The 12,267-nt window shown below is 39.7% G+C and overlaps 1 protein-coding gene across 2 annotated transcripts; it reads left to right on the top strand.

Moving 5' to 3' along the window:
• The first annotated feature begins 2,620 nt into the window (after window positions 1-2,620).
• Window positions 2,621-11,599, top strand: serpinb1l3 (serpin peptidase inhibitor, clade B (ovalbumin), member 1, like 3). 2 transcript variants are annotated; one of them, XM_086151507.1, is made up of 10 exons: window positions 2,621-2,759; window positions 3,158-3,344; window positions 5,659-5,769; window positions 6,684-6,824; window positions 7,529-7,646; window positions 7,812-7,954; window positions 9,146-9,223; window positions 9,313-9,402; window positions 9,485-9,665; window positions 10,033-11,599. In XM_086151507.1, the coding sequence occupies exons 2-10, from the start codon at window positions 3,168-3,170 to the stop codon at window positions 10,254-10,256; spliced, it is 1,263 nt and encodes a 420-aa protein (XP_086007633.1). In that variant the 5' UTR covers window positions 2,621-2,759; window positions 3,158-3,167; the 3' UTR covers window positions 10,257-11,599. The 2 variants fall into 2 exon arrangements, with proteins under 2 accessions (XP_086007633.1, XP_086007634.1); XM_086151508.1 differs by lacking the exon at window positions 5,659-5,769.
• The last annotated feature ends 668 nt before the right edge of the window (window positions 11,600-12,267 follow it).

Here is a 12,267-nt window from a genome sequence, read left to right as displayed (position 1 = left end):
GAGATCGGCACCTCATAGAGCGTGGAAGGCCAGAGCACCTGGGGCAAGTGACCAAACTGAGAGCAACAGATCTTAAGCTTCCCAGGTCGCTCAGTGTCAATGCGAGTTCTCTGTGGCTCTTCTTTCTCACACACCCTTTCTTGCCTTTGTGAATCCTCAGTCCCCAAGTGTGATGTAATTTTACTCCACCCACAGACATATTTCTGCAGTATATTGCCCAATGTAATCACTTCTTCTTCTCCTTTCGACTGTTCCCTTCAGGGGTTGCGACAACAAATCAACCTTCTCCATCTAACCCTATTCTCTGTATCCTCTCACGCCAACAAAGTTCATATCCTCTCTCACGACATCCATAAATCTTCTCTTTGGTCTTCCTCTAGACCTCCTGCCTGGCAGCTCCAATCCCAGCATCTGTCTACCAATATATTCACTATCCCTTGCCTGTTCATGACCGAACCATCTCAGTCTGGCTTCTCTGACCTTCTCTCCAAAACATCTAACGTGCTGTTCATCTGATAGACTCATTCCTGATCCTATCCATCCTGGTCACTCCCAATGAGAATCTTGCCATCTTCATCTCAGCAACCTCTAGCTGTGCCTCCTGTCTTTTCATCATTGTACCGGTAACTGTTTCTAGGCCACACAACATCGTTGATCTCACCACTGTCTTGTACACCTTTCCTTTCAATCTTGCTGATAGTTTTCTATCAAATTGTACCAAAGACACTTTTCTCCAACCATTCCAACTTGCTGGAACCTGTCTCTTCACCTCTTTTCCACACTCTCTGTTGCTCTGGACTGTAGACCCCAAGTACCTGAAAACCTCCAGCTTCTTGATTGCCACTCCCTGTAGCCGCACCGTTCCACCCGAGTACCCCCCATTCTTTTTCTTCTTTCGGCTTTTCCCTTCAGGCGTCGCCACAGAAAATAAACTTTCTCCATCTAACCCTGTTCTGTGTATCCTCCTCTCTCACACCAACAGGGAGAAACAGTAATGTTCAGTTCCAAGGAAGATCGCTCACCCACGCCACACCGCCCTGTTATGTGCCACAGGTGTGGCAGGGGCGATAATATGTTTCCAGGGAAAAGGGACATGGGAAACAGCTGTATGGAATTACACGTTTTCTAAACCAACTTGTTGATTCATTTTTAGCATACAGTCTGTTTTTCAGTTTTTCAGTTTCCTGATGTGCTTCTAATTACCTGACTGCTGACCCCTGAAATTTTATTTCTCTTTAAACACACTAAATTTTTGCCTGTTCATTTCAGTTTTTTGCCAGCGCATAAACGGTATCATAAGGTTCTACACTGTCTTTGAAATTGAATGGCTCAAAAGTTTACGCCATAGCTTCATGACTTGGTCAAGCGGAGTATCCTGCGGTGCTAGCAGTTGAGAACATCTGTAAATGAACAACTTTCACGTGGGTCATTTAAAAAGCATTACAAGAGAGATAAATTAGATAAATTTAGGAAAAATGAAGGCCTTAAATAGCATGAAAAAGCATTAAATTCAATGTCGAGAGTCATAAAAAATTTGAATACATTTGTTGGGGAAATGACATTGTTATTTGCAATCCATTTTGATTAGGCTATATAAGCGTTTAATATTTTGATTGGACTACCGTCATATCCCCTCTCACTACGTCTATAAATCTTCTCTTTGGTCTTCCTCGAGACCTCTTGCCTAGCAGCTCTAAATTTCAGCATCCGTCTACCAATATCTTCTCTATTCCTCTTCTGTACATGACCAAACCATCTCCGACTGGCTTCTCTGACCTTCTCTTCAAAACATCTCAGCAGTTGTGAACAACAGTATGGCATCATGCCTAGAAAAGAGTACTACAGATGCAGTATTTGTTTTGAAAATTCTAATAGAGAAGTACGGAGAAGGTCAAAGGGAGCTGAATGTGTTTTTGTAGACCTAGAAAAAGCATATGACAGGGTGCCAAGAGAGGAACTCCAGTAATGTATGAGGAAATATGGAGTGGCAGAGAAGTATGTTGGACTGGTGCAGGACATGTATGCTCATTGTGAGACAGTGGTACGGTGTGCTTTAGGGGTAACAGAGAAGTTCAAGGTGGAAGTGGGACTCCATCAGCGATCAGCTCTGAGCCCCTTCTTGTTCGCAATGATGATGGACAGGCTGACAGATGAGGTAAGACAGGAATCTCTTCTTCTCATCACATTAAAACATCCGGTATATTTCATCAGAAATTGGGTTACAAAATAAAGGTCACCTGCTGATGGTAAAAGGTCAAAAGTCTGTTGATAAGAAAATAACTAAGAAGATCATTTTGAAAGTTGATCATCTCACTCTCTTTGGATGCCAAAATAAATGTAGAAAAGATCAACATGCATTTCCATCATAAAGGCTAGGAAAGTAGTACAACGGTCGATTAGTAACAAGTGTGTATTGCTTGCACGTCACAGTGTTTTGACATAGAATATGTTGCCTAGCGACGCAGTCTCAGACATACTAAATGGCAAACCCCGCTTGCCATTTAGCATGTCTGGAAGGAAGAATTTCATTTAACAGCGGAAATAATGGTTAAAATACAAGGTTATATTAATGGTAATTAATGTCTATTTGACGTTACTGGTGAATCGCTAAAGATAAACAGTGATGCGACAACGTATGTTTTAGCTAGCTTCCGGCTTCCGTAGTTTGAAAGTTGCGGAAGCGCAGTAGCTGAGGCTGCCTGATAAAAGGCGTTCCAGCGTTTCAACGCCAAACTGTCCGCTGAGTGTAGATCACTACGGTAAGTTTAGTAAACGTCATTTATTCTCTTTTACTGTTACGTATTAATACTTTGCATCATGCTGGTGAAATGCCCAATTTCTATCAGTAACGCTGAAATGTGGTCAGAATTGAAACTGTAATGTTGGAGCGTGTAAAAGTAAGCAGAGGAGTGTATTTGTGCGTTTCTGTCTTTATTACATTCATATGAAACGTTTAGGAATGAAACTTTTGTTTACTTAAATATGTGAGGTTCTTTCGATCATACAGTCAAAAAACGGAAAAGAAATGAAGCTGTCAGTCTCCCTACAGAATTGAGAATTTAGTGTTGATGTAATTATACGAACGGCCTCTTCTAATGAACTAAAGAACTGAAATTGTTTTCTAATAATTCATCTTCTGTCCTGCTTTCCTTGACAGACTAGACAAAATGGCATCACTGACCCCTCTGTCCAAAGCAAACACCAAGTTCTCCCTGGCCCTGCTCAAAAACCTGAGCGACAATGACAAAACTGCCAACATCTTCTACTCCCCATTCAGCATCTCCTCAGCACTGGCCATGGTGATGATGGGGGCAGCGGGTGATACAGCCCAGCAGATGTCAGAGGTAATGTACTCTTTCTCCTTTTCCGTTTGTGTCCTGGCGTCTTTATTTAAAGTATTCAAATGGTAACTTCGCCATATGGAAGTGGAGGGCAATAAAGCAATTAGTACATGTTATCAGTTCCCTTTGTATTTGGTCTTTGTGTGCATGTTTCTAAGTAACACCGTCTTTTGTCAGCTTTTTGCAGTTGTGTGTTAGAATGAAGTGCCCATCCCTGGTGATGCCGAGATGAGAAATGGCCATGGCTCATGTCAAAGGTTGTTAAAGGAAAATCACACATAGATATGAGTCTAGTGGCCTGACCTCACCCTGAATCCGGAATGTTTCTAAGGAGTGATTTTTTTACCTAGAGTGATTTTTTTAAAATTTTATTTTACCCTTCAAATACAGGCTGATGCACGGTACGGATTTTGTGAGATTCCATACGAAATAGCTGTAGCATTTATTATGTTTCGAATGATCCGCTACTTTGAAAGATTCAGAGACCGTGTTTTCTATGTGCAATGTGTAGACAGTGCAGTGACAGCTTTGATTCAGCTAGTAGATTCCATGCTGGCAGGATTCCTTCATGGGGAAGGACCTGAATGTTTATCTTTCTGTGAGATGACATCGAGGATAAGAAAACAGGCTAAGACAAGATGGTTACTTTATATAAATATGGAGAGAAATGAATTGTTGTGGTACAGCTACCCCACCTTACAATGCCTTATATTGCTCTCCATGTACTCTGCTGTCATGCATTCCTCAGCAGTGACAGCTGGGATTCAGCCATTTGCAAGATTTCTACTATTTTTCTGCTGTTGCTGTTTAACTAAGACACGTCGTGCGGTATTTTTTATGCTTTTTATGAGAGAGAAAGGTCATCAGCCCAGTGTAACGAGTGTGTAACTGTCAGTGCCTACAGTAAAGACACACGTGTACAACAGTGAAACAGTTGCAACTGCCAAATACACAATTAAGCAACATTCAAAATCAATCAGGTTGTTACTTGATGACTGAAGAAAGAGAAATAACTTTATTGCCATACATAGAGCACAACATCAGTGAAACTTGACCACTGTAGTTAGCACATCATGGATGCATCATGAGCAGAAAGCAGCTGAAGAACAGCACCAAGGGAGCAGATAAGGGTTCAGTGTCTTGCTCAACAACAGGAAGAAACAGTAAAGATCAGTTCCAAGGAACATCGCTCTCCACACCGCCCTGTTATGTGCCACAGGCGTGGCAGGGGCGATAATATGTTTCCAGGGAAAAGGGACATGGGAAACAGCTGTATGGAATTACACGTTTTCTAAACCAACTTGTGGATTCATTTTTAGCATACAGTCTGTTTTTCAGTTTTTCAGTTTCCTGATGTGCTTCTAATTACCTGACTGTTGACCCCTGAAATTTTATTTCTCTTTAAACACACTAAATTTTTGCCTGTTCATTTCAGTTTTTTGCCAACGCATAAACGGTATCATAAGGTTCTACACTGTCTTCGGAATTGAATTACTCAAAAATTTACGCCATAGCTTCATGACTTGGTCAAGCGGAGTATCCTGCGGTGCTAGCAGTTGAGAACATCTGTAAATGAACAACTTTCACGTGGGTCATTTAAAAAGCATTACAAGAGAGATAAATTAGATAAATTTAGGAAAAATGAAGGCCTTAAATAGCATGAAAAAGCATTAAATTCAATGTCGAGAGTCATAAAAAATTTAAATACATTTGTTGGGGAAATGACATTGTTATTTGCAATCCATTTTGATTAGGCTATATAAGCGTTTAATATTTTGATTGGAATAGTGTGATGATTGACAAGTGGAACCCTTTAATTAGCTTTTGCTTGAGGTCATTGTTCTGATATTACAATGCCAGAGTTTGAGCGAAAAGGAAGCAAAAATAAATAAAAACAAATAAAATAGATATATAGATGAATAAATAAATAAGTAAATAAAATATCAATTGATAATCATACACAAAGCTAAATCCATCTGAGTTTGTCCCATTGTCTCTCAGAAGGCCATATGTACATATGTACATACTGTGTGAAATAGATTACAAAAGAAATTTGTTTAAAATGGAATTAAAAAGGGCATTAAAAAGCAGAAGAGTAGCTGATACCTGCAGAAACCTTGTAATTGATTTGAATCAGGATCATATCTTCTACTCATGAGCCTAATTAGTGAGAGTGAATCTAGGATATGTCTATTGTCAGAAAAACAGGATGTGATCAAGGGTTCCAATTGAACAACAGAAAACAACTGATTGGAACATGGCAACTTTGTCATATAGTAGTCTGATGTCAGCCTAAGGCTACCACTTGCACCTCTAGGTCCTATGCTTCTCTGAGCAAAGGAAGCCTCCACAGACACAAACACAGCAGCTGATGATGCAGCAGCAGCAGCAGCACGTCCAGACCACTCTGCCGCTCTTTCTGCAGAAGGTAGTTACATATCAACAACCCATGAATAAATATCAGCAACTGTTACTAACAGGTGGTGTCAGTGGTTTGTGTGGAGAGGGGATCTGTGGACATCCACAGTGCTTTCAGTTTTCCTTACCGCTTCGCCTGCCGCTATCGGGACTTGAATTGGGAGCAAAGTAAGGGAGAAGCTGGTGTTTCCTATTAGATAAGAAGGAAGTGGTGGCTTTTTTTTTCTCCTATAAGCAGCTACATTGAGCCTAGGGTGATGGTCTGTTTAAGGCCCTATATGGTAACTTGTGCCGTCCATGTGAGTGTGTGTGAATTGCTGAATATAATCCAGTGTAAAGGGCTTTGACACTCAACAGTCACTATATAAGTGGAAACTATTTGTACATAGAGACCACTTTTCACAGTGGGGGAAAATTCATAATCTAAAGAAGTAAACTAAACTGATTGTTCGTAGAATAATTGTATCGATCTCTCTTTTTTGCAGGGAATTAGTTTGGTAATGCTTTAGGTAGGATCTGGGAAATAAATGTCTGTCATTTCTACTAACTGCTGATGGAAATAAATTTCAAAATACTCTGTTATTCAAAACGTTTTAACTTTTTTTTGTTAGTCCAACAAAGTTGGTGGTGGTGCTTCTGCAAATATTTCATTTTCATTTCTCTAGGTGTGGTAAAGGTCAAATTACTTTTTACAACTATTCCTTTTGATCGAAACAGATTGATAACTGAAGATATTGGGTTATTGCTGAGTTGGGACCTTTGCTTTGTATGAAGATGGGTAACCAACATGGAAAACGGGGGAATCAAATTAAAAATATGCAATATAATGATTTAATTACCCAGATTCATTATGTCCAACAGGGGAGAAGACCATGCTGTCCATGGAAAAGAATGTTTTTGTAATCTACTTGAATTTGTCTGCAGTGTTTGAAAACCAGTGATTATAAGGATGATGTGCATGAAGCCTTTGCCGAGCTTCTGGGAGAGCTCAACAAACAGAACGCACCTTTTGCCCTCAGCGTAGCCAACCGGCTGTACGGCGAGCAGTCCTACCAGTTTGTCAAGGTGTGTATTGTTCAGCTGTGGGAACTTGCCTGGGTTCTTTAGGTTTTGTTGACTCAATACCAGGGTGAAGTGAGTGAAAGAATCAGATAGAAATCTGTCATTGAAAGTATGATGGATGAGGGAGTGGATGAATGGGGGGCCTGTTTTAATGCACACCACTGAAAAAATAACAGTGGCCAAAGATAAATGAAGAACCTGATAGTCAAACCTGTTGATTTTATGACATTTATAAACACTAAGGAATTTGCTGTCAACAGTATGCATGCCTAAGATCATTTGTTAAACTTGTGAGTCACAATTGTTGAATAAAATCATAATTTTCATCAAGTTAGCATCTCAAACTTATTTAATATAGCATTCTTAAGCCCTCACTAAGTGAACTTACTGCTTTATTAAGATTAAACAGGCTTTGTTTACTTAACTTATATGTTAACAATGCATTTAATAACAGATATGGTTGCTAATTTTCTGCTACCTGATCTAGAAAAAGAATTAAAAAAAAAGGTTAATGAGTCTGGTATAGTGGCATGTATTATGAAATCTAAGCAACCCAGCACCCAGGAACAACCCTAGAAGCAGTGAAAGTTTATATGTGAATAGAAATATACATTTAGATAAAATGTGTCAATTTATTTGTAATAATTATGTATAAATCCCTTGTAACCTTGATCTGATTCAAACAAATGTGTTTTATGTGATTCCAGAATTTTTTGGATCTAACAGTAAAACACTACAGTGCAGAGCTGGAAGCAGTGGATTTCAATTCTAGCCATGAGGCAGCAAGGCTCACCATCAACAAATGGGTGGAGGAGAAGACAAAAGGTAAAGTTGCAACATCGAGGGTTGTCTGCTTCATCTAAAATCACGGTGTCGAGACAAAAAGAAATTGTACCCGGGTCAAGCACAGGGTTTTTAATATGATAAACTTACTACTACAATTCACACAATCACTCTTTAATTATTTCATATGTCACATTTGCAAAACAGGTAAAATCAAAGAATTGCTGGGGCGGGGTGTGGTGGACAGCAGTACCATGCTGGTGCTTGTCAACGCCATTTACTTCAAGGGTAGCTGGAACCAGAAGTTTAAGGAGAATGCCACAAAGGATACCAAGTTTAAGCTCAATAAGGTAAGTGTGCACACAAATTCGAGAAATACGCTTCATTAAGATCGACCTAGATTCTATACATTTCTGGTTAGCGTTCGCTGGTTTGAAACCAACAGAGGTCTCTCTGTGTGCAGTTTGCATATTCTTCCCGAGTCTGTATGGGTTTCCTAAATAGTAGTAGGTTCATTGGAGATCCTAAATTGTCCAGACATGTGAATGAGAGAGTGAATAGTTGTATGTCTCTATATGTGGCCCTATGATTGGCTAGCAACCGGTCCCAGGCGGACCTCGCTTCTTGCACAATTACAGCTGGGATAGGCGCCCAGAGTGCAGGATAAGCTGTACTGAGATGAGATGAGAGGTGATCCCATGCTTGGGAAATCATTTAGAATGACTGAATTCATTGTTTAAATCATGTACTAAATAAGAGTGTGTTTAGTATTCGAGTCTGTAGAGACACCTGTTTTTCTGTCTTAATACCATAGATTGAGTTTTTCATGGTGATTCACAGTGACTCACTAATAAAAAAACTTCTTACAACCCTGACCTTGCACCGGAGTGTAAATTTGAACTTGTTGCAACAGGAACTTGGTACAATAGAAACTTCCTGCAGCACTTGATCTTTCTTGTTAATCGTGTCTCATCTCCAACTTAAACTTGTGAAATACTGAAAGTGAGTGCACTTTTGTACCAATGGCAAGGAAGTTACAATTCATATTTCACATTATGCAGCTTAAAAGTTAAAAGCTTATATTTACTTGTATTTTGATTAAGTTTGGCAATTTTTATTTGTCTACATCCTCTTCCTGTTGTCCCTGAATTGCCAAAACAGAGTAGAACATCTATGGAGATGGATGCTAAGAAAAACAAAGAAAATCTGCTTATTGTTTGAAGCTAGATTTTAAAATGTGCGCTTCTGTTGGTCCACAAGTACCATATAGATGTCTTGCCTCATCTCCTATGTCCTTGCCCATCACACACTGTCAGAAAGAACACCAGTTGTTTCTTTTTAAAACAAGTTACAATAGGAGTGAAATGTTCAAAGATTTGGAACTGGAAAAGCCTCTCATTAGACCTTACCTGGTCTTGATGTCACAAGGCCCAGGCTTCAGTGTCGATGAGATGAGAGGAAGAACCACCGGAGAGCAGCAAAGCTATTTCTATGGCTGTTGACACCCTCTGCATATTTGCTAATGAAATTATGTATTTTAGACTGAAACAAAATCTGTGAAGATGATGCACCAGAAATCAAAGTTCCCTCTCACTTTCATCCCTGAGGCAAATTGCCAGGTAATAAACCAGCTATCTTACAATATTTGACATCAAACTGTTGCACCGTCGCTGTATTTATTTTTATCTAATGACAATATTTTGGACAGATCTTAGAGATGCCGTACAAAGGGAAGGAGCTCAGCATGCTCATCTTTCTACCCAATGCAATGGAGGACAATTCAACTGGTCTGGAAAAGGTTAGGAGTATGCTCTTGCTGCTGTACACAACATTAGAAATTGAACAACACAGAGACAAGATTTGTCTTTAATACACTGCAGCTGGAGAGGATGCTGACCTATGAAAACTTTGTTGAGTGGACTCGTCCTGACATGATGGATGAAATTGAGGTCCAGGTGGGACTGCCTCAATTCAAGATGGAGGAGACGTACGATATGAAGGACCTCTTGATAAGCATGGGCATGGTGGACGCTTTCGACCAGGCAAAGAGTAATTTTTCTGGTAAGACAAGCTCCAAAAACATATTGTGCATTTAAAGACACACAACAAGAATTCGTCAGAGAATGTTTCCACTTTAATATTCAAGGATATTGTCATTACACAGAGTGCAACGAAAAAATTGGAGATAGCAGCTCTCAAGTTCAGTGTAATCAAACATAGACACAAACCAAACTTAAAAGGCAGGAGACAACACAACAATACAACAACAAATATTCCTGGCACCAGTCTTGTCTTTTAGGGAAAAAAAAACCCTGACATGGAAAGCATTGTATGCGACGTCAACATTCAGATTTCTTAAACAAAAATTTAAATCTTGTGTGAATGCTAATAATTAGTTCAACATTACCTCTTTCTTATTTGCTGTCAGGCATGTCCCCTGGCAATGACCTGGTCTTGTCTAAGGTCATTCACAAGGCTTTTGTGGAGGTGAATGAGGAGGGAACTGAGGCTGCTGCTGCCACCGGGGCTGTCATGATGTTGCGCTGTGCTCTTCGTACTCCTGTCTTTGTCGCGGATCGACCCTTCCTCTTCTTCATTCGACACAACCCCTCCAATAGTATTCTCTTTGCTGGTCGATACTGCTCCCCTTAGAGTGCGGTCAGGAGTAATCCCAAGTTAAGTCATGCTACTGAAGCTTTTGATTCTGTCTCACTGGAGGAATCACCACTTGCTACATAAAATTAATCTTGATGTTTCTTCAATGTGCATGTTGTATGAATGGTAGTAATTTTCCAAGTTTTCTTAACTGATGTCAATTATTCTTGGTGATCATGTAATGGTTATTCAAAGAGGTTGAATCAAGGAGAACCAAATGTAGTTAATCTAATTCATTACATTTTTATTTTCTTCTGTTATGTTTGTCATCCTCTTTGTTTGACCAGTTGGGGATTCTAACGCGAGGAAACTGTAACATTTGTCCGAGCATCTCACCCTGGTCACAATATTGTATCCATGCACTTTGCTCACCATGGTTGCACTTCACCTACATAAGTCGTTAGCATTATTTTGAATGTCAATCAGCCTCAGAAATAAATCATGATGGTAATATGAAAAAAAAATCTTTTCCTTACGGCAGTGCTTCTCAATTATTTTCTGCCCCACCCCCTCCGCCGCAACTGTTAATAGTATAATTTGTCTATAAATTTGTTAAAGTACACCTCTGCACAACATCAATTTGCAACAAAGAATAACTATTGACATCAACACAACAGTGCTTGCTGGTTTACTAAAGTAGCTTTCCCAAAGTGGGAAGATTATTGGCAATATTCGGCACGTTTTCAACGAAAAAACTCAAGCAGCTTATCAGCATAATAGGGGTGTAATGTCTTTAAGTGACACCTTAATTCATTTGGCTTCATGCTGTCCACTGCCAGCATTTTGAGACACAGGAAACACACCGGCTTTTCCTCATCTCCCACCGTAGTCACAGTGAAGCCAAGCGCTACATACGCTTCGTCACATTTCCTCGTTTTAGCTTTCGGGTGACTTTTCGTTTGTCTCATAATCTCTGTCTCTCACAGCCTTTCTTATCATCCCAATCCATTGATGATGGGTTTTCTTGAAACTAATCAATCAATCAACAGCCTGCCTGTCTCTAATCTTAACTGAAATAACTGTGTTCATCCTATGCCTTCATTTATTGTGTATTTGAGCTTTAATACCTGCTTTATAGTTCTTCTGCAATTCATATATAACACTGTTTTTCTGCACTGACCTTTTTTTTTTTTACTTTTCCAATACATATTTTGAACATGTGGAAGTGTGGGCATTGAAAGATTAGTTTCAATGTATATAAGAAACTTATTTTGTCCTTTTGTTTGTATATTCAGACAACCAAAGATAGAAAAGTCAAAAAACCCATGACTTTGCCAAAAAAAAAAAAAATTCTGCATCCTTATTCTTTTACAAATGCAATAAATATGTGTGATTCATTAGTCTTTCCCTTCTTGTCTTTTGTTGCAATATCTATATTTTGTTGTTACTGTTATATTTCATCAGACTGATTTGTAATATTAATGCAAAAAAAAATACATATATATATTTGAGGTGGATGGCATCATTGACCAAAGCATCTTCGAACAAGAACTAGTAGGAGGGATCATATGTCTCAAGTATCGGCTTCGATATGTAATGATACAGCATTATGATGTTGGGAATACATATCCATACTTGTGGTGGACCCTAGAAACACCAAGGAGCTGGTAACCCCTGCTTCAATCAAAGTAGTCAGCGTGGACATAGTGGTGGACTACAAGTATCTGGGGGTTAGTCATTGATAACAAAATGGACTGGGGAAAGAACACTTGACGCCCTGTACAAGAAGGGCCAGAGCCGCTTCTCTCTACTGAGGCGACAGAGGTCATTTAACATCTGCAAGACCATGCTTAAAATGTTATACGAGTTTGTGCTTGCCAGTGCTAGCTTCTATGCTGTGGTGTGCTGGGGCAGCAGGCTGAGGATAGCGGATGCCAATAGACTAAACAGGCTGATCTGCAAGGCCAGTGACGTTATGGGAGGGAAGCTGGACCCTCTGATGGTGGTGTCAGATAGGAGAATACCTCACAAGGTGAAGGTCAACTGGACACTGTGACCAACCCACTCT

This window comes from Fistularia commersonii, chromosome 8 (genome assembly GCF_037954325.1).
Source record: "Fistularia commersonii isolate RoL2024-O1a breed Wild chromosome 8, RoL_Fcom_v1.0, whole genome shotgun sequence".
NCBI lineage: Eukaryota > Metazoa > Chordata > Actinopteri > Syngnathiformes > Fistulariidae > Fistularia > Fistularia commersonii.
This window is presented reverse-complemented; position numbering and strand designations above follow the sequence as displayed.

What these genes read in the sequence shown, in the direction of transcription:
- serpinb1l3 (XM_086151507.1), top strand. Translation starts at nt 3,168, where the DNA reads ATGGCATCACTGACCCCTCTGTCCAAAGCAAACACCAAGTTCTCCCTG. An exon ending in CCAAGTTTAAGCTCAATAAG is followed by an intron (nt 7,955 to 9,145) that starts GTAAGTGTGCAC and finishes TATGTATTTTAG; the next exon opens with ACTGAAACAAAATCTGTGAA. An exon ending in TCCCTGAGGCAAATTGCCAG is followed by an intron (nt 9,224 to 9,312) that starts GTAATAAACCAG and finishes TATTTTGGACAG; the next exon opens with ATCTTAGAGATGCCGTACAA.